Source organism: Papio anubis, chromosome 13, assembly GCF_008728515.1.
Source record: "Papio anubis isolate 15944 chromosome 13, Panubis1.0, whole genome shotgun sequence".
NCBI lineage: Eukaryota > Metazoa > Chordata > Mammalia > Primates > Cercopithecidae > Papio > Papio anubis.
In genome coordinates this window covers 36,165,843-36,188,624 of record NC_044988.1, presented here as the reverse complement: position 1 = coordinate 36,188,624, position 22,782 = coordinate 36,165,843, and the positions used below count along the sequence as shown (strand labels likewise).

Sequence of the window (22,782 nt, the reverse complement as noted above, 5' to 3'; positions counted from 1 at the left end):
CTTAGAATATGAAATTTATGCAGATTGGCTGGTTAGAAAAATGGCCAGTATATAAATTAAATACACAACCTTCATCTAAATAAAAATTCTCAGAAATGTCAGGCATGCCCATTTCATGAGGAGTACTAAGGGAAATGGATTATTTCATAATGCTACTTTGATAGGATTTCTGATTTATTTTTGCAGGAAAAATGTATTGACAAGCATACCCCATAACTGATTATATATCCTCAAAAATATTTCCTGTCAGAAAAGCCTAAGAATCCATTGATGTTAAGAATGTCATTTCTGATCAGAAAAGACAGGCGTCATGTGAGGGCATCCATCAGATTAAAGAAATGGCTATGGTGTTCTGAAGATTAGTGTGCAAGCTAAGGCTGTAAAACTTGAATTTTCTTTAATATGAACTAAGCAGAAATGAACAAACAGTAGCTTAAAAAAATATACATGTCATTTTTTAAAATGATAGAGCCAGTTAGAGATGCTGGGGAGATGACCAAAATGTTAGGTAAAAAAAAGTTATAGATATTCCATAAAAGCATAAATAATTCCTAGGAAAAATAACACATCTAGAGTTTCCAACATATGTCCATATACATGAGGTAATTAAATTCTCCCAATAATTTTGTGAGGTAGTTTTTATTTTGAATAAATAGATGATGTAACATCTACTGATACTCTTGATAAAGTCAAGTGACTTTTCTAAGATCTCAGAACAGTTTAGAAGTAGTCTAGAGCAGTGCTCTCCCATGACATGTGATATGGTTTGGTTCTGTGTCCCCACTCAAAGCCGCATGGAATTGCAATCCCCAGTATTGGAGGTGGGGCCTGGTGGGAGGTGACTGGATCATGGCGGTGGTTTCTAATGGTTTAGCACCATCCCCCTAGTGCTGTCTTGTGATAGAGTTCTCACACGATCTGGCTGTTTAACTGTGTGTGTGTATAGCATCTCCCACTCTCTTCCTCCTGCTCGCATCATGTAAGATGAGCAGCTTCCCCTTCGTCTTCTACCATTATTGTAAGTTCTCTGAGGCCTCCCCATCCATGCTTCCTATACACCTGCAGAACCATAAGTCAATTAAACCTCTTCTCTTTATAAATTACCCAGTCTCAGGTAGTTCTTTACAGCAATGTGAAAACAGACTAATACAACATGGGTGCTCCAGACCATCAACCAGAAGAATAAACATGAAAAGAAATGAGAGAGGAAATAAGCATGGGAAAAAAATGAGTGAAGAAGTAAAACCAACCAGGAAGTAAACACAGGAAAACATGAGCTAGGAAATAAAACCAACCAGGAAGTAACACCAATAGAATTCAAGTAGTGGCCTAAAGAAATTACATTTCCTTTTATTTATTTTTTTAAGCCTTCCATTGATTGAATGGGAGGTATTGTTCTAGATACTTGTTGAGGCAGTTCCCACATAAGATTTATTTACTTTCCCCAATATACCCAAAGGGTTGGATTAGTAACTTGGATTTGGAGCAGGTCTGGTGATAAAAATGCAGAATGTATATGCTCTCACTTTTCATCTATGTACACATATGTATACACACACGTACACTGTGGTAAATTTCCAAACTGCCCAAAAATCTTCACTCCTCCCCGTTTCCACATCCCGTGCATGTGACTTTGTAGTTCCCTCCATCAAGGACTGAAGTTTATTTCCCACCCTTTGAATCTGGGTTAGACTGTGGCTTAGCTTGCATTGGCCCAAAGAATACAGCAGAAGTAATGGTACACAAATTCATAGCCTTTTGTTCAAGAGGCCTTGAACACTTTTGCTTTCTCTCTAAGAATCTCAGACTCTGCTGTGTGAACAAGCCCAAGCTACTCTGTTGGAGATGAGAGATCACACAGACCACAGGCAGTAAACGTGAGAGAACCCAGTCAAAATCAGACAAGCTATTCTGCAGCTGACCACAGATGCGTGAGGCAGCATAGCTTAGACCAGAAGAAGCCCTCAGCCAAGCCTAGCCTAAACTGATGACCTACAGAATCCTGAGCTGAATAGTTATCACTGGTTTAAACCACAATATCTTGTGATGATTTGTCACTCACACAGATATGTATGCCTAGAAAAAAGGAGCACTGAGAAAATCCATTACTAAAATGTTAGTAATGTATAACTCTGGGTAATGGGATTTATTTAGTACTTCTTTATGTGTTTCTCTGTATTTTTCATTGATTATATATTTAATAATTCCTGAAATACTAAATATAAAAAACTAAGAGTCCTTCCAATTTTTAAAAATTCCTTAAATATCAGCTAATCCATGTATAGTCAGAACTATTCAACTGATATGCTAAAAACAAAAACAAAAACCAGCAACCAAACGAGTTAGGAAGAAAACATCATTTCCAACATTTATTCTTCAGTTCAGTAATCATGATGTAAGAAAGACTTGAGAGAATGAACACTTTGTAAAGTGAAATGATAAAAATTGGTCATAAAATTTCATCTGACTTACCTACATCTCATATTTAAGGCAAATGTGATATAAGAAAAAATTACACTTTTACTTTGTTTTTAACAATCACCACTGATTCCAAAGACATGTTGTTTCAATCAAATAAATAATTTCATTCTCAGGTTTGGGGCTGTATTAAGAAAAAAACTAATCAAGTCTTTTTGGAATTTTTTACTATACCTGTTCTTCCCATCATACTAAGCCACCTCTAAGGGACAGCACTAATAATAAGATCCAATTGTTTAAATGTAGAAGAGTCTTCTCTCCACTGATACCATGCTGCCTTCAATCAGGTGTGAACTTGGAAATTACACAGGCCCTTGTAAGAAAACTCTCTAGCTTTCCTAAGACTACCAATGTTGAAATAAACAGGACAAATTTCAAACAAAAGACAGCTAACTACCAATGATTACAACCTGAAGAAGGAGGAAAGTATGTTCCTAATATCTGGACTGCTTCATCAAAGGCACAACAACATCCAAAAGGTTGACTTTAAAAAATTGAAAGCTAGCATTGAGAAAATCCAATGAAAAAAGAATCATCATTCCTCACCTGATGAGCATTCTACAGCAGTGAACTCTGAGCCAGAATGCCAAGAACAAGCTGTCAATCAATGCCAGGAGGAAAAGCAGTACTAGGATGGCATGGGGTTAAAAAAAATGGCATTTAAATAAGAAATGACTAACAGCTCACTACAAATAAGGCACATTCCTAGGTGCTAAGAATAAAAATAAAAAAATGAGAGAGTCCCTTCTCTCAAATAGCTCACATACTAGTAAGAGAGACAGACATGGCTGACCACAATGCAAGGTATTAAGAGAGCTCAGATCAGGGAAGGAAGAGGAGGCCCTCCAGAAAAGAAAATGCAGGTAAAGATCTGAACCAGGCCAGAGGTTGCCAGGAAGTACACATGCACCACCCCAGGAAGGCTGTTGGAATATGTGCCAGGGACCTCTCTGGCTACTCTGCGAAGCCCTACTTAGAACTATGTTTTCAAATGCATAAAATAAACACAGAAGATTACAAACAAACAATTATATTTACAAAATAAACTTGTTTTTCTTTTTTTTTCTTTTTCTTTTTTGGTTCCCTGACCAGGAAGGAAAAATAAATATGCTTTTAAAATAATGCATTAAATAATAATATCCAAAGGTAGGTCTAACAACTATTAATATCCTGATTATAGAGTTGTTGATGAGCATAAATAATATTTTTTAAATTTCTGTTAAAATGGTAATAGTAGACAGAGTTACAGAAACTGTTAATGCAATCTCTGCCTACGCTCAAAATTGAGAGAACTGTTGAATTTGTGCTAGAATTAATGAAAGAAAATAATATTTTTTCCCATTTTCTAAGACACAAATTTTTCTTCATAATAATTAAAAAGATTTTATCACCTGGAATATTTAATGACACAGTAGCCAATCTTTTAACAGTAAACTTATGAAAATGGCAACAATACTATTTATATAATGGTGCTTATATATACCGTCACTAAAAAGACACAGTAATGAAAGGAAACTCAACGAAGGCACCTTATGAAGGGTTAAGTTATGGAGGCTAAAACTGGTAATTTTTTGGTGGCCTAACCTGACACAGGAATCTAACTTAAATATTCAAGTGAACATACGTACTACATTCTTAAATATCATTTCTCCCCACTGAGTTTTTGACAGAGACCAGAGAGAGAACAGTTAATCTCCAGGGCAAGAGCACAGAGAGAAGGGCTTTTGTGAGGTAGAATGAGGGAAGATTCTCTGCTTTGGCCGTATAAGTACTCTCTTATCAGACCTGGCAAGGGTGACCTGTGTTTACATCTGGAAGGAGGGTCACCCGACATTTAGCAAGATGAGTCATGGGCGGAGATGTCATCTTGGGAAAATCCCCAACTGGGTTCTCTATCTACATATGATGTTAATAAAGGGCGTAAATCCAAATCCAATAATGTATGTAGAAACCCACAGCGCCAGCAAGGCTGAACAGGTGAAGAAACCAAACTAAGTAACTTAGTCAATGTACAGGCCAAACAGCACATTTCCATTTGTATGCAATGACCCTTTCACCATCTCAACCTTGTTATTTCTCCTTAATTTCTATGAATTAATAACCTGTGAAATATTATTATTGTATTTTTCAAAGTGTCCATCTGATAAAAATTTCTACAAGGATTGGAATAAATAAATCAATACAAACTATTCTGCTTTTACCAGAGGTATGCAGCAGGAGTCACTCATCTAAACTTGCCTTGTCATAGTGAGAGCTTTCTTTGTAAATTACAAGAGCTATGTAAAAATCCTCTACCCAGAAAAACCTAAATCCCTGCGACTTCGTGAACATATAATTGCTCTTACAGCACACACACACATACAACTCAACAAAACGTCACAAGTATTTAATTTTCCATATATCTGTTTGTTCACGTGTGCTTTTATTTCTCATGGGTTTTTAATTACAAACATATAATACAGTGGGAAATGGTGGTAAGCAGATTCCCAGCAGATTTAAGGTCTTACTCACTTTAATGTCTGTAGAAGCACAAACAGGCTGCATTAGATGCTGAGAAAAACTAATTTTTTTCCATCTGAATCGTGAGCTCACCTTGGAGGTAGTGGCCCTGTTTGGTAAGTGAAGAGTACTGGGAAGAGAGAACCATCTTTAGATATAGCAGAATCTTTGCCTCACTGTGTTAATGTGGCAACCTCTCAACAGGAACGCACCACCTGCTTGCTACGTATTCTAAATAGTAAGCAACTTAATTCATCACGAGCAGAGACGAGAGTTCACATTAGTTTGACTGGTGGAGCTCGGCCACTGCTAAGCTAAAACCTGGCATGAGCTTCACCTACAGTCACATCTGATTTCATTACTGTTGCTAGAGAATCAGTGAGTCCCCAGATGCTAGGCCCCAAAAGCTCCGCCTTGGGCTTTTTTATTTCAGGAGTTCTTCAGGCTTCTTGGGTGCCAATAATATAATTTAGGAAGAGCAATAGATTCCCACAATCCCAGTCATTAACAGCAGAGAGAGAGAGAGAGTGTGTGTGTGTGTGTGTGTGTGTGTGTGTAGACATTAACAAGATGATTCTAAAGTTTATATGAAAATGTGAAGAACCTAAAATACTCAAGGCAATGTTGAAAATAAATAACAAAGTTGGAGGAATTACAATTTGGAAAGAATAAAAGGGGAAGGAAAAGTATTTACTCAACAATAAGATAATTTTCCTTTAAATGACTTCTGATGGGACACTTTCAAACGAGAGAAGCAAGGAACACAGGGTATCCCTCAATGGTAACTCCTGCCTGTAACGATTTCTGACTCTCAAATACAGTTGGTGAATGGGTTAAGCACACCTAAAACAGATGCAAATATTTTGTTATTGAACAAGGTAACCCAAAGTAAAACAGACTAATTAAATAGTTTAACAGATTTTCCATACCACCAAGAAGGAAGTCCAAGTAAATCATAATACCATGTAAACAAATCCAAGTCATAGTCTCACATTAGAAAAATGACTACTAAAACAGCACAATCTAAATGAAATGCCATGTGCTCTGATTCTGACAACCTGAACATTCTGTAACTTTTGAAGACTGTTGAACCTCTCTGAAATTCAATTTCATAATCTGTCAAATGGGTATAATCATAATATGTACCATACACAAGTTTACTATGAACATCAAATGAGATAATGTACTATGTGTAACTATAAAACACACTATACAAATGTTAGCAGGAGACAAAATTAGAGAGGAAGAGGTAATCGTACCTATAAAGACATACTGCTTACATGAGGAGAGAATGACAGAGAAAGAGAAAACACAAACTTCCTAGGTTTCTCTGGACTTCAGAAGAAGCAACTAAAGGTAGAGTGAAAGGAAAGTCAGCCAAAAGCTTTCTACTGGCCATCACATCCACAGCAGGAGCGCATATTCTGTCTATCTTGCCAATGTTACTCAAAAAGGATAAATCCACAAAGTGTTTAAAGTCCAGTATTAATCAGCAAACTAAATCCATCTGTCACATTGTCTAGTGTTAATTGAGTGGACCCATGTACCCAGCACTGTGCATGAAAGAGAGGTACGTTATGGGGTTCACGTGGGGGCAGGATGGGAAAGAACTGGGATGCTCTAACGGTAACTGCATCCTTCCTAGTTTCTTGCCTGCGGCCCTCCTGTTCTCGATCACCTAAGGTCCACGTAACCTTAGGTGGTCCACATTACCTCAATTAAAGTTACTTTCTCAGATGCAGTAAGGACACTGCTCTGTTCTCCAAATATGTAATAAAGATGAAAATTTAAGGTATAATTAAAAGTTGTGGAATGTAAGGATTTCCAAATTTTGTGTTTTCTTCTAATTCCTGAGAAACATATGGGGAAAAGTGAACAAACTTAACTAAAAGGCCCACTCAAGGAGGGACAAACAAAATGGAAAATAACTCATAAAGGTATCTGATGCTTACAAAGAAGAAAGTTTCACTTCTCCCTGCCTCCTGCTGCAACCAAAAGCTTCCGAGTGCCAGGTCTGCCCAGTAATGGTTGAGAGAGAAACCAAAATGATATTTCAGAGTATCATTCCAGAAGAAACAGGAATTTCTTACATTTCTTCAGACATTATAATTTCACTGACCCACTACACCAGCGTAGGATGAGAAGACAAGAAAGGACATGTGACACTTCAAGGTGAAAAGATGCCAACTTCTGACCTCAATGGTCAAGAAACTGCCTGTCTTCCCTGGAAAGAAAAGAGGTATTGACTTGCATGTGAGAAATGTGCACAGCCCAGGGATGCTCCAATATTCCATGGAAGGATATGACAAAGAAGATAACGCATTCCTCTGGAATCACTGGCTTCCTGCCAAGAGGCTTCAGAAGGCCTTTTGAGCTAATCCAGAGTTTTGCGTATCATATTTGTTGAAAGTGGGCACACAATCAAGACTTGGAGGGTAGTCTTTTAGTTAGAAATATTGGAAGTTATTTCATTTAATTGCCTTTTCTATTGCTTGTAGTTAATAGTCTTAAAAATATTAAACTTTCATTACATTTTGTCAGTATCTAAGGATTTCATTATGGCTATGGCATCTAATTACTGTTTTCTACGTGAAGGAATTGAATATCCTGCCTCTTACGCATTACCAGATGTTGGAATGTCAAATACCCTTTGCTGTTGTGTGTCTGTTGACACATTCCATTTATATTTTTCTACTGTATCTATGATGCTTGACTCTAATACCAATATTAAAATATGAGATTAATGTCACTACTTAATTTTCTTAACAAGCTATCAGACGATTCTGTATGCCTTAATTATTTTTTTTAAAAAGTACAAATTGCTGCAAAGCTTAAAATTTCCTGGGAACTGAGAAATATTAATTCCATGCAAAAGCAAGAAAGCATTTTACATGAAAGTACACCTTATCTAGGGAAAAGAAAAAAAACCAAATAGGTGGTCCTTGGAATGGAAGAGTTGATTTTCCTCAGTAAGTTGGCCTTTGAAGTTGTCAAATATCAAGTGTCCCATGTAAATATTTCTTTTTGTTTTGTTTTGTTTTTTTGAGATGGGGGTCTTGCTCTGTCACCCAGGCTGTATTTCAGTGCAGTGGCGCAATGTTGGCTTACTGCAGTCTTTACCTCCTGGGCTCACGTGATCCTACAGCCTCATCCTCCCAAGTAGCTGGGACCATAGGCGCACACCACCACGCCCAGCTAATTTTAGTATTTTTGGTAGAGATGGGTTTTTGTCATGTTGCCCAGGCTGATATCGCCTCAGCCTCCCAAAGGGCTGGGACTACAGGTGAAAGCCATTGCACCTAGCCCCATGTAAGTATTTCTTAATGCAGTTGCCCCCACAGTGGGATCTAGGTCGGCTAAGGGGCTCCCAGGTTCCACAGTGTACTCTGTGGTGGAAATGACAGAGGCAAGTAGAAAACACAGCACTGACAAGTTTCACCTAAGAATTCTGATGGGTCTGCTTTTGTGATAAAAACCAAACACCTACATCAAAATGCCTTTGTCTTGAATTTTTTAAAAATCAGGGTCAATTTGCAGTTTTATAAGGACAGAATAAAAAATTTAGGTAAATATTTTTCCTGAAACCACATTATTACACACAGAACTAAAGCCATATTTTGAGAGACAGGAAAGCTATTAAGTTTTACTAATGAAAATGCTAATATATTGATGTGATTATTCATAACTAAATAGGTGCTAATTCCCTTCATTCCAATTAAGTTTAAAACGTTATCAATTGTTACTAATTTCTCAATGTACCCACATACATATGAGAACAGATAAAATTTTGTGTTTTTGTCCCTGAGGGTGACAAGACTCAGGAACATGAATTCCTAGCTCACATGCACAATGTCAGCTATTTTCAAACTAAAGAAGAGTAGCATAGCTGCAGAAAGATTTTTTAGTGCTTCCTATGTTTCAGTATGTTTCAGATGTTAACTACTATGAACCAGGCCTAAAGGATCTCTCCCCAGAAAACAGAATTTAAGGAATAGTATGGTAGCAGCCCCTCTCCTCTGAATATGTTTTATATCAAATATTACGAAATGACTGGTATTAAACCAGTTTTAACCTAAAAAATAGCAATTTCATATGTTCATCCTGGGATCCATTTGGCCTCACATCAGTATTTATCAGGGCTTTAAGATACGGGTAAGTCTCTCAACAAGACTTCAGCATGGTTCTAAGTAGCAAGCAGTAAAGAAGCAGAGCAGGAACCAGAATGCAGGACTGCCTGGAGTCGATTGTTTTGACTATACCACACTCCCAGATGCTGGCAACTCCTGATGCTCTCCAGCACAAGCCTTCATGAATCCGGAATTCTGAGAAGTTTCCAGAATTTGAAGATTTCCCAGACTTTGAAGCTCATTTCCCAGACTTTGAAGATTCATCAACATAATAGGAGCTCATCAAATGCTCGGGAAATTATTTTTCATTAGTACCAAGAATAGCCTAGAGTTCAACCATTTTTAGACTAATCTTTCCAAAATCATGTTAAACTCCCTTGCCTTCTTTCGTAGAGTATGTTGAGGCTGTTGTGAGCATGGGGGTTTGCAGCGGCTCTCCTTAAGCCCTTGCTCTATCAACAGAAAGCACAGGAAGAGAAGCACAATACTCACTGACCCAGCCCTTCCTACGGAAATGGCTAAAGATCAGCAGTGGGAAAACAAATTAGGGGGTACTGAATAGGGTTTAAAAATGTTTAATGGGATCTATTTAAATTTCCTAGCAAAATTAAGAAAAATTTTATCTTCTCTGGCTTTACCTGATAATGTGAATAAGAGAAAGATAGGTTCTGAATGTAAATATTCTAAAAGGTCTATGCTAAATATTCCTCCTCCCAGGCAAATCTAACCTTCACTTCCTATCATTGGGATAAGTGGAGAGAGAGCTCAACAAAACCCTTCTATTGATAGAAAGGTGAGGGATTTCTTTTTAAAAATGTGTGTTAGATTTAGGGATATTGATCAGATTCAGGTCTGAATCACTGTAGCTTTTTTTAAGTCCTTGCTAAGAATTCTCTTTACTCCATACCTTTGCTTTGGTCAGAAATCTCTCTTTGTCAATAATAACACTGCAAATTCAGCAGACCATTTGTTTAAAAACTTATGTAGAAGAAACAAATCATATATAAAAACTAGATGATTATGTACAAGTCTGAGAAAAAAAAGAGTGTAGCTGGTCAAAACAAACTTTGTTAAACAGAATTTTAGTTTGCAATATCCAAATTGTTAAAGGAAAAACAATCCTATCATCAGCAAAACACAAAGACACCCAGGATCTTAGAGACACAGATGAGGGTTTATGGAAATGACACCATTCAGATCACTGTGAGATGAGTGTTAGCTAAACTCTGGTTCACTTTATGAAAAGGAGAAAGCAGAAACTAAAAGAAGACAGTATCAAGCCATGGAAGTGAGCTCCAGATGAAGTGAGGGAAAATAAAAAGGAAATTGAAAGGATAGATTCAACCTATAGCTACGTTTGATGTATCAGCCCTGTGGGGGCCAGGGCAAGCTCACTGGCAGTAGATGGGCACACTGAGAGTGACAGTAGGCAAAATTCCTACTCATCATCAGTTATAATTAACTGGTTGTCCCTTGGGGTCTTCTCTCTCCCTTCTCCACAACATCTGATTTACCAAGGCCTCTAATTCCACCTCCAAAGTGTCCCCATAATCAAGACCCTTCTCCCTCATCCTGGGACACGGCCATGGTGGAAATCCAGGTCTCTGTTTCTTCTCACCCGCTCTGGAGCATCAGCTTCCTGCCTCTAATCAATCCCTTCTACTCTCTAATCCACTCCCACTTGGCCTCAAGATTGAGCTTCCTAATACTGCCCGCACATAAACCTTGCATGGGACCATCCACTGTAGAACAAAGCAGAACTCCCCTAAATTTGCCTGAAGCAGTGGCAAAGGAGTCCAAGGAATTCCCCTGGGGAACATGGAGGAAGGAAAGTCTCAAGAGTAATGCCTGAATGAGAAACTCTTTTTTTCTTTTTAATCTTCCCTACTTTGAGGAACTCTTGAAACAAGATAAATAATAGCCTCTCCTGCCTGGTCTCAGCATGATCCACTTTGTGCGTGTGGGCGCATGTGAGAGACAGCTATTGGGTAATATGTTTGCACCCCACCAAGGGGTGAACAGTACCTGCGGGTCTTGCTCCCAGGAGGCGTCCCCAAAACAATCTTCTCCTCACCATGACGCATCTCCTCTAGAAAGGATAATCCTTCCTGTCCCTCACCTCGTCCCTAAAAACGGATCCTTGTTTAGCCAAGAACGTTTCCCTAATTTGAAGATGGGAGATTTTTTTTTTTTTTTTTTGAGACGGAGTCTCGCTCTGTCGCCCAGGCTGGAGTGCAGTGGCCGGATCTCAGCTCACTGCAAGCTCCGCCTCCCGAGTTCACGCCATTCTCCTGCCTCAGCCTCCCGAGTAGCTGGGACTACAGGCGCCCGCCACCTCGCCCACCTAGTTTTTTGTATTTTTTAGTAGAGACGGGGTTTCACCGTGTTAGCCTGGATGGTCTCGACCTCCTGACCTCGTGATCCGCCCGTCTCGGCCTCCCAAAGTGCTGGGATTACAGGCTTGAGCCACCGTGCCCAGCCAGGAGACGATTTTTTAAATTTTAATTCAGGGACATATAAAAAGGAGGGTTCACTTTTTATGAAAGACAGTCTTCAATCTCTGATCACCCAATCTACTTCACCAGCTCCACCCTCCCACTCACCACTCCATCCTGACTCCCCCTAAACCTGATATGTCTTAGACGCAGTAACGTTGAACTCTTCAGCCTTCCTCAGATACACCAGGCCTTTGAGGAAGTTTGTGCACACACTATTCCCTGTGCTTAGAACACCCAGTCAGATTGCCTGGCTTTGTATCCTGGCTCTTCTACCTACTACCTGTGTAATATACAGCAAGTTATATAAACTTAAACTCTGTTTCCGTTTCCTCATCTGTTAAAAAAAAATAAAAAGATAATAACAGTACAGGTTGCACAGCTCTCATCCAAAATGCTTGGAAGCAGAAGTATTTCAGAATTTTTTGAATTTCAGAGTGTCTGCATTATACTTACTTAGTTTCCCAAATCTTAAATTGTGGATTCTGAAATGCTTAAATGAGCATTTCCTTTGTGTATCACGTTGGTATTGAAAAAGTTTCAGATTTTGGAGCATTTTGGATTTGGATGCTCAACCTATACCTACCATGAATGGGGCAGTTCATGGCAGTTAAATAAGTTAGTATCTGAAAAGCCTTTAGAATGCAGCTTATCACATTGTATTAAATAAATGTTTCCCACCACTGTCTCATAAAAAAAATATATATATATATATATATATATATATGTGTGTGTGCTTGAAACAGTTGTGTGAATGAGGTCTGGTCACCAAGAATGAAGTCAGATAGAGAAGTTTAAGGAAAAAAAGTTACGTTTACTTCCAGGATGCTTCACGGTCCCTAAATGTATCGAACTGAACAGTTTTAAGGCAGTCTAACTAACGTTCTCCGTAACTAACTTTGGTGCTAAGCCATATTTTTTGTATCTGGCTAAACAAGTGCTGGGATAAGAAAGGGAAAGCAAGCAGTATAGTTGCCATATTAGTTATCAGTTTCTCTCCAATACTCAAAGTGAAAAGTGGCTGTATTTTCCTTGGTTTCAGGTCAGTTTAAAAATCTTGGGATGAGGTCAGTTTCTGAGATTTCTACCCCACTCTCATCCCTTCTTCAATAGGTTTAAAATATTTTCAAATGTGGGAAACTGTCTTCAAAGGAACTGTAAACTTTGCTCTTAAAGAAAGAGACCTGAAAAGCAGAGGTTCCCTGTGGAAGAGTATGTGCACATAATCAGGCTCTGGATCCAAGCACACAGAGGATGAGAAGGTGGTAGGCCCAACCTATACCTCACTCCCACTCGCTAAACCATGCAAACCCAGGAAGAGTTAAGAGAATTTTAGAAAAACAGGTCCAAATCTTTAGGCATCACTTAGGAGAGGAGAAATTGCATTAAGCCCTCAAGTTAGAACAATGTAAAAATGAATTTATTAAAGCCAGGTAAATTGGACATATCAACATGAACCCTGAACCATTTGAAAAAAATACTATTCATCTGCTCTGTCACTAAAGTGGCTCTAGTACTAAATTAGCCGGCACTCAAATGAAACAAAACATGGTAATGTGCACCTTTCATGGCAAATTTGTTCTCTAGTAGAGCTCCCATAAAACAGAACCAGGGCTCTTTGATGAATCACTGATTCCAAGTTTGGTACAATAGAAACCAAGATAACTCCGGCATTTCTCGCTGAGAAAAAACAAAGGTAGTTTCAAAGACGTCTACAAGTGTGGATTAGTCCATTCTCATGCTGCTATAAAGAACCTCTGGAGACTAGGTAATTTACAAAGGAAAGAGGTTTAATTGCCTCACAGTTCCACATGGCTGGGGAGGCCTCAGGCAGAAGGCACCTCCCCACAGGACAGCAGGAAAGAGAATGAGTGCTGAGTGAAAGGGAAAGCCCTTTATGAAGCCATCAGATCTTGTGAGACAAACTGCCACCATGATCCAATTACCTCTACCTGGACTGCCCTTGACACATGGGGGTTATAATTCAAGATGAGATTTTGGGTGGGGACACAGTCAAACCATTTAAAAGTGGTTTAAAATTAGAAATAAAGTGTCACCTAGCAGAGGCTCCAAAAGGCCCAAGTGGAGCAAGAACATCAAGAAGAAAATTTTGGTCAACTGGTATGAAATGGGCTCATAAAAGGCTACAAACCATGATGATGTTTAAAAGAGTCAAGTAATATAAAGCAAAGCTAAGCAAAGTCCTAACCACGGATATAAATTAGCTGAATGCTGCTTAATTACAAAAACACAATTATCTGACAACCCGTCTTACATCCAAGGGGCACAATATAGTGAAATGCATATATGGTGAAATGTAATTCTGGCCTTCCAACCAAAAATCCTGTTGGAACGAATTGGATTGAAATGTATAAACCAGAATCAGGGGTAGGCTCTGGAGGAAAACAGGCTTTCTAAAAATTCTAGAAAGTTGGAGAGAGATATCGTTCAGGTACCCATCTGGGAACAGAACTACTTCCTTCCCCTAGTTGATTATATAGTATTGCTGACCTTGATTTTGGTTTAAGAACTAGGGTATCTTCATGTTTAGAAAAATTTTATTAAAACGAGAAGCACAGATACTCAGTTTTCCTGAATGAGACCCAAGTATAAAAGCCTATAGTATAGCAAAAATACATGTTTAGTTTCAGATCTGGCAACAGCCTACACATATACAAAACTGCATATGGCCATTAGGGAAATAGGACCCAGGGGGAAGTTTTGTTATTATAGGCTGCATTCACTTCTACCCTATTTGCTGAATCCACTTGTGCTACAATTCTGCATCCTTGGCTAATTAAAAGGGAATGTTACAGTGGGAGTGAGTGTTTTGGAGTCTCTCCCTATCAATCCATAATCAACCTGAAATACTGCTTGGCCTTTTATAATTAATGAATTCACATAAAAGTATACTGATTCTTATTTTTTCATTAAGTATTTTCTCAATAACAGACACTAAAAGCATAATATGCTCTACAACACAATACAGGATAAGAACTACTATTCTAGGGTATAGAATTTGGAAGCCTCAAACATCCATCTTTCCATATTAATGAGGCCTAGAATGTTTCACTGTTGTTAGCAATGAGAGGTAGCCCACTACATCATCACCCCAAGATTAGTTATATAGTCATAGGTTAACCCACAGAGCTCTTGCTTTGAGCCCTTCAGCAGATTCTGTGTATTGTGGTGTCCTCTCCTGTCCTAAGCCCCTGCCTCATGATGACAGGAAGGAGTTGCAATAAAACTGGCCTAAAGACCCAGAGGCTGGAAAAAGCATTCAGGCTGGGTGCGGTGGCTCATGCCTGTAATCTCAGCACTTTGTGAGGCCAAGGCAGTCAGATCGCTCAAGTCCAAATGTTCAAGACCAGCCTGGGCAACATGGTAAAACCCAGTATCTACAAATAATACAAAAATTAGCCAGACATGGGGGCGCACACCTGCAGTCCCAGCTACTCGGGAAGCAAAGGTGGGAGGATCACTTGAGCCCAGGAAGCAGAGGGTTGCAGTGAGTTGAGATCATGCCACTGCACTCCAGCCTGGGCAACAGAGTAAGACCCTGTCCCAAAAAAAACAAAAACAAAAACAAAAAAGCATTCAGTAAGTGCTGAGCAAGGACTCAGCTGTATCACTGAGATGAGTGTTAGAAGACACATGAAAGAGAGACAGACGGTGGAATAACAAGATCCTAGATGAGTTTCTAGAATGGGAGGTGCCAGTACAGAAGCTACCCTACCCACCCTGCTTTCCATTATGCACACAAAAAACACTGCTCTGAATAAGGCGCCTATGTGAAATACCTAACACACCTGACATAAAAGATGCTCAATAAACACTAGTTCTTGTTCTTCTCCACTAATCCCATTCCCTAGCATCAGATAATTATTTTAACAAATTTATACCAAGCTGCTCCTATGGATAGCCAAGTGCTAGCTGATAGAAATAAAAAGACAACAACGACAACAACAAATACTGTCCTGACATAGCTACAATAATACTAAAGGAAAAATACACAAAATCAGATAAATTAACTAATGCAGTGTTTTCTCTATAAAAGTTCTTCCTCTCTTTTAAATAGGTATCTGTCTCCATGTTAATAGCCACGACTTCTAAGGTTTCTAAAACTATGAATACAACTTAAATGTCATACTTTTCTGGAGGAAAGAATATTAAGAAAAAACACTATGTATCTCATATAAGATGTATAAAGAGGCCATGTTCATTGCAGTGAATTAAATATGCAGATCATTCTAACCTAATATGAAAGTTTACTAAGTAACTTGCCAGGAAAAAACATTGCATGCCATCTTCTCACCTCTGTTTTTCAGGCATCCCTTCCACTGGGCATCTGTCTAGTTTACTCAAGTGTGAGATGGCCGGTGGGGTGCTATATTTTGCAGAAGTATATGGTTTACAGGTAGCTGACTATTTGCTTTGAAGAAAAAATACATTTCCAAGGCTTTCAGTTTCATAACTACTATGTATTATGTTGTCTTTTCTTTACAAACATCTGTGCAACATTCAGATAATTGGGTTAGGAATATATCCAAGTGGAATCTCTGGAAATATAGCCAGAAAATAGGTTATAATGAATCATGCAAAAGGTGGTGAAGTGGACAGCGTGACGACACACATTGACAGATGAGCACACACTCATGTGCACACATGAAGGAGACCTTACATCTGAAACACAGCAGTGACATTCAAAAACGGTGTTTGACAAAAACGCTGGCAAACACATGCTAAAATTTAGGTTGAAATAACAGGGATCAGCTGTATACTTCCTGTGACATACTCTTTTCCATCTTTAAGAATTTTTACCCTATTTTTTTCAAACACTACCTATTCTAATTATAAACTCTGCTTGCTGCTTGATGGAATAATGTGTTAATAAATCAAATGAATTTTATACAATTATTCAAAATAATTTTACATCCAAAGCTCAATAAACAATGAATAAGCTCATATACTTAAAATAATTAGCTGGGCACAGTGGATCACACCTATAATCCCGGCACTTCGGGAGGCTGAGGCTAAAGGATCTCTTGAGCTCAAGAGTTTGAGACCAGCCTGCGCAACATGAGAACTATTTTAAAAATATATTAATTAAAAAATAATTTATGACACTAATGGAATAGTAGAATTTTCCTTAAAATGGTCCTTTTGGATGCTTTATAGCAAATAATTGGAAGAAATAAAAAATAAGGGACTCAAAAACCCTAAAGTAAGTAAAAATGGAGATTCTACTGAAGCAACAGTAGGTTTATACTTCATTTCACCTAAATTGTACAGGCATCCTCCACTATTCTGTAAAACAACTGGGCCAGGCTGCCAAGTTAGCCTGAACTTTATTTTATAGTTTTCACTGCTATGATTCAGCAATTGCCCATTACTTTCAAATAATCAATGCATGGTTGAGAACACAGACAAACTACAGTTTCTGCTCTAAGAAGCATATCTCTTAGCATTCACAGTTGACACAAAGAGAAATATTTGAGTGAATCTGAACTTTTCTATGCTTGATAAGGAAAGAACATTTAAAGCAATAGGGGCAAATCACAATGTTCTTAACCAAAGTTGCCAGATTCTATAAATTCCTTCTGCTTAGTTCCCAAACACTTTGGGGAGGAATCCATACTTGGAGTCTCATGGAAGAAGAATGGATTAGAAATAGCTACTAGAAATATACTTCAGAAATAGAGTGCTAATAGTGCTTCTCCCAGAAAATGTAGCAAAGGCAATTTATGAACACGAAAATTTTTCCGTCATCAGGAAAAGCTGCCTCATGTAATGTTGTAAATTACATGATGTTTTCCCCAGTCTTTACAAAGTGTACCAAGCTGAAAGCGGATCTGTAGGAGATAGTAGTTTCTAAATCACCTCAAAGTCAAATATTTTCTTTTTCATCATCATTTAGGAAACACATTAGTAACCTAAACCTGACTGAACCACACACCAGAGTTAAGAGGAATGAGTCCTGATTAAACACCTGGATCTCTTTAATAGCAACTTCAATATAATCATCAGTAACCACAGGGCTTTGGAAAATTAAAATGGTAATGCATGATCCCAAGCAAAGCTTCAGATGAACACCTCTAGCGCTGTTTGAGGTTTGGAATTCACCAAATAATAGAGTATGAGCTAAAAAGGCATTTACATTCCAGCACCTGCCACTCATTATCTGCATCTATTTGGGCAAGGAATTAAACTTCTCTGAACTTAGGTTTCTTATCCTCAAAACAGGAAAAACACTACTCACGTGGCCCAGTTCACATAAGATTGTAGCACCAGCAGCAGCAGCAGTAGAAGTAGTAGTAGCAATACAACTTTCATTTTTTGAGTGCTTACTCTGTGCTGTGAACTGAAAACAACATGGTGAGGTGGGATACCATGTTTTACAGATGACGAAGCTGAGGCTCAGAAATAAGAACTTGCACAGGGTTGCACAGTCTGTTACTGGCAGAATCCAAGTGTGAACACCAACTACTCTGACTTCAGAGGTCATGAACTTGTTCACATCTCAAAATGCATTCATATACATTCTCTAATGAGGTAATCCTGTTGACTGCACACAGTCATGTAAGGTGTTATTACTATATTTTTTTAAAAGTTGCTAAAATGTATTTTCTGCTGGATACATAATACTATTCTTAGCAAAAGGACATCAACTCAAGAAACTATGGAAAAGGCATGAATGAATATGCAACTTGGAACCTGAAACAATGAAAAAATAAGACAAATAAAATAGATGTGACAGTTGGTGACATCATTTTGTACATTTGTGCATCCACTGACATCCGCACAGAGCCCCAGTCCACAAACATCAAATATCTCTCAAGACGTCAATGGAAATTGCTGAAAGCATTACAAAGAGCTGGGAGATTTGTTGTGTGTGACTCCACAAGCCAATGCTGATGACTTGGCAGGCCGCTCACAAGAGGTTATTAGGGACATAGGACAAGCATGTTAGGCTGCTAATAGCCTGTGGCCAAGTCTCTCAGGGAAAACAAAGTGCGGCAAGTTAGCAGAGCCGAGCATCTAGACAATGCTTTAGCCTCCTATTTGGTAGCCAAAAACAATTATGGTGAAATGGAAAGCTAACAAAGACATATCAACTATCCCTACACTGGCATATTTCTAAGTGTTTAAACCAGAGGAAAGATTTCATTCTCCAAGGACAGGTCAACAGAAATATGGCTAAATTCATGTTATTTGGTTGCAAACACTTTTCCCAGAAATAAGCTCAAAAACATTTGTTCTCTATATTTCTCCTCTACTTTTTTATTTTTTTCTATGAGACTATCCTCACTCCTTCCAGAGCCCCAGGCTGTCCCTCACATATGTCATCTCAGGCAGCAAAGTCCCAACAGCTCCTGGCCATCCTACCTCTTCCTTTACTGTGCTGCTGCTCTTTGTTTCTTCTAAAAGAGATAAAACAACATCCCAAGACCACAGTGTACAGTTTCATAGACTGTTCACTATATAATCTCAGGTGGTGATCCCCTCGCAGAAATGATTTCACTCTCATCCTGGATATGGGCAGTGCACAATGTGTACAACTAAACTCAGCAGCCCTGTGTATAGATCCAACACCAGAACAGGCATGAAGAGTTTTCTGCATTCACCTGTTCATTCACTCATTCAACTCATACAGATTTATTGTGTCTAGTGTGCACCAGACACTTGACAGGTCCTAGGCAAATACCAGTAAATAATAGTGTGCAATCCCCACCCTCAAGGAACTCACGGTCCAGACATGTCAACAATGAGTAATATTACAGAATAAAGCACGTTATGTCTGGGAGGTAGTCTAAAACAGGAGAAAATCCAGACGCGGTCTTAGCACTGAGGAAGGGAGGGCACGTCTTACCACATTGGGGTTGACCTTATGTCGAAAGCATGTAATGTTCACCACATAAGGCCAATCGTCAGGCTCCATCAGTACCCCAGCAGCATGGGCACAAGTGACATGGAAGGAGGCCGGGCAGCGACCGTAGGAACACTGGATGCAGGCTCCAGAGACCCTCTTAACCCGGTGTCTGCAGAAGATGCATTTCTGGAAGGTTAAAACAGAGAAGAACATCAATTCACGTTCTGTAACCCAGTCAGTTCCCACAATTTACAGAACAATAGCTACTAGAAAAGAAAAAAAAAGAAAAAACTGATCACATCAAGAAGTCCTGACCCTCCAGGGGCCCTAGTGGTGAGAGCATCTGTGGCAATGTAATCTACTTACTTTAAAAGCAGCACACTGCTATGGTCACAGACTACCAGACATATGTTTAACTATTTCTTGTAGCAAGGAAAGCCAAACACTTCTGCACATACTCCCGTAGGCACAGAGCTCAGGAAAAGACCCCAGAGGTGCTCCTATAAATAATCCATGAATGCTGAAGCTACTTCTGTTTTACCCTCCTGTACTGCAGGTCTTTCTGTGCAACAAGAAGTAGAATATGGGTTTGGAGGACAGGTCATTCTTTCATAAATTAGATGTGGTCTTCAAAAACACCCAAACAGCATAGGGGCAAGTTAAGTTTTCCAAAGGCAAGGAAATGTAAAGTGTTAAATGGTCCAATGTGGAAACTAGTGTTTAATAATCCAAATCTGAACCCTTCATGACTGACAAAAAAAATATGCCTCCCAAAGGGAGAAAATTGAAAATCACCCCAAAGGGCATAATTTGGTTGAATATCTATAGCTGATGATGCCTGCGGAAGAGAAGATGAAAATAAAAACAGCAATAATGATTACCACAATTCAAAAAGTAAATTGCATACAATTAGCCCTAAACATTATCAGTACATTTGTTATGAGAGATAGAGAAAAACAGCTTCACTAAATGTAAGTTGTGAACTAATACTCGAGGGTTAGGAAAAAACAGCTCTAGAAAAACACAGGGTCAGCTCTGGAAAGCAGAAGAAACAATGATCAAAAGCTCAAATTTTCATTCCAAAGAGTAAAAAAGGTCTGAAATCTGATCAAATGTTGGTGCTCTTGTTTTACAGGTAGATTTTCTTTCCTGGGACAATAAAGGTACTTAAACTCAAACCCTTCTAAAAACTAATATTTTATCAGAGAGTTGCAAGAACCAATGTGCATTTAACTCCTAACTCTTCATGTCCTGACATCTGATCAGTGACTTAATCTTTTAGATTCTGTCTCTTAATCTTACCCTGATCTCTCCCTACCATCCATACCAACTGCCACTGCCTCCGTCCATAGTGTCTTGCCCAGCATCCTAATGGATTCCCAACGTGTATCTCCATCCTTTATTTCATTCTATCTCCATTTGTCTTCCCCAAAGCTGCCAGAGTGATTCTTTACAACATGAATCTCATGTCACCACCACCGTACTTAATATCCTTCATATAATTAAAGGTTTCTCTTTATCTCCAAGTCATTCCAAAAAAAAAAAAAAGGAAAAGCATTAGGTGGAAGAGCAAAGCTTATAAAAGGCCCTTCATGATCTAAGTGTTACTTCTCACTAGTCCCCATAAGAACCCTACACGTTAAGTACTTATGTGATTTCCTTATACATCGAGATTCGATGTATAATTAAGCATTTTTAAGTGGAGATTGAGGATACAGCTTAGCTGATTAAAAAAATCACACACAGCTGGGCGCGGTGGCGCATGCTTGTAATCCCAGCACTTTGGGAGGCCAAGGCAGGCAGATCACGAGGTCGGGAGATCGAGACCATCCTGGCTAACACGGTGAAACTCCATCTCTACTAAAAATATAAAACAAAACAAAAAAAAAATTAGCCAGGCGTGGTGGCGGGCGCCTGTAGTCCCAGCTACTTGGGAGGCTGAGGCAGGAGAATGGCGTGAACCCGGGAGGTGGAGCTTGCCGTGAGGGGAGATCGTGCCACTGCACTCAGCCTGGGCGACAGAGAAAGACTCCATCTCAATGAAAATAACATAAATAAATAAATAAAATAAAATAAAAATAAAAATCACACACATGTATATACACACACAAATACACAGACAGAGAGAACCATAAAACTAAAAAGACATCATAATCTGCCTAAGAGCACAATTTAATATTCTATCATGGTATCTCTTAGAAATCCATGCTATCAGTTTTATTACATTGTTCGTAATTTTTAGTATTTTGGTATCGTTTTGTCAGTTCCAAATACTTGAAATGTGATGGCAGATACAAAAGCAAAAACTCCTATTAGGAGCCCTAGGTATTTTCAGTCTTTTAAGAGTCTAATTATACAACATAGAGGTCAGTGTTTGAATAAGTTAAGATATTGACAGGTATATAAAAGGTGAAATGATGTCTTATTTTCCCAATTAAATAAGATCTTTTAAGAGTAGGACAGAGTGTTGTGACTTAGCTAATTAAAGCATTGGTATCTCCCAACCTCCATCACCATTAACTTCCTCACCAAAGGAGTAAGAAGACAGAATACACTTAAGCCCAGAGAGGATTCAATCCTTGGAATCTAAGGAGAGACTTGCCCTATTCCAGGAGGACCAGAAGTGGTGACTTCTAAGGACAGAACCACAGTTTCCTTAGAAAGTCAACCTAACAGTAAACTATTACAACTCAATGCTTTGCAAGATGTTTATTCAGAGTTGAGAAGACTTAAACATCACATAGGTTCTTGCAGAGACACAGAACCCCATAAAACCTATGAGGGGAGCCATTGTGAATGCATCCTGTAAGACAGTTAACATAGTATTTCAGACCCCCATTTTCATTTGCTTGTTGCTAAAATGGTTTTTTTTCCACCCTGGCAGAAAAATCTCTGGAATTTGATGCCTACAGATACCTGGGCTACAGAATGGAATCTAGTAGGTTTAAGACATCTATGTGCACTTAAGAATGTTACAACAAAATACGTGCTATGAAAGAAGTGAACAAACCGCTACCTGGCACTAGAATAATATGAACAGGCATGGTACAATGAATGAATCATGCCTGGGGACAACAGAGGGAAGAAAGCTTTAAGAAAAGCAAAGACGGACTGGATCAAGGTGGTACACTCAATCCCTGCTACCATCTATCCAGGCCCAACCCCTACATAACTATGTAGGAAAAAGGATGAAGCCAAAACAGCACTGACAAATAAGAGACAGTGCCATCAGAGGACCAGAAAATTTATGGAATTCCTAGATCATGGGAAACAGGTGGAATTAAACCAACAGAGAAACCAAAGAAGATAAGAA

The 22,782-nt window shown here is 38.8% G+C and overlaps 1 protein-coding gene across 8 annotated transcripts in view; it reads right to left on the bottom strand.

Annotated features, from left to right (window-relative positions):
* KDM4C (lysine demethylase 4C) overlaps positions 1–22,782 on the bottom strand; it is a 425,827-nt gene that overhangs the window by 50,579 nt on the left and 352,466 nt on the right. For 6 of the 8 annotated variants that reach the window (XR_004177866.1, XM_009188789.4, XM_021927833.2 and 3 more), the window contains 2 exons: positions 19,470–19,655; positions 17,859–17,960 (listed from right to left, as the gene is read on the bottom strand). Coding sequence is in view for 6 of the 8 variants with exons in the window: in XM_009188789.4 (XP_009187053.1) it covers positions 17,859–17,960; positions 19,470–19,655 (288 nt within the window). In the remaining 2 variants the exon portion in view is untranslated. The remainder of the gene's footprint in view (positions 1–17,858; positions 17,961–19,469; positions 19,656–22,782) is intronic. The other 2 variants (XR_004177865.1, XM_003911719.5) reach the window with 1 other exon arrangement.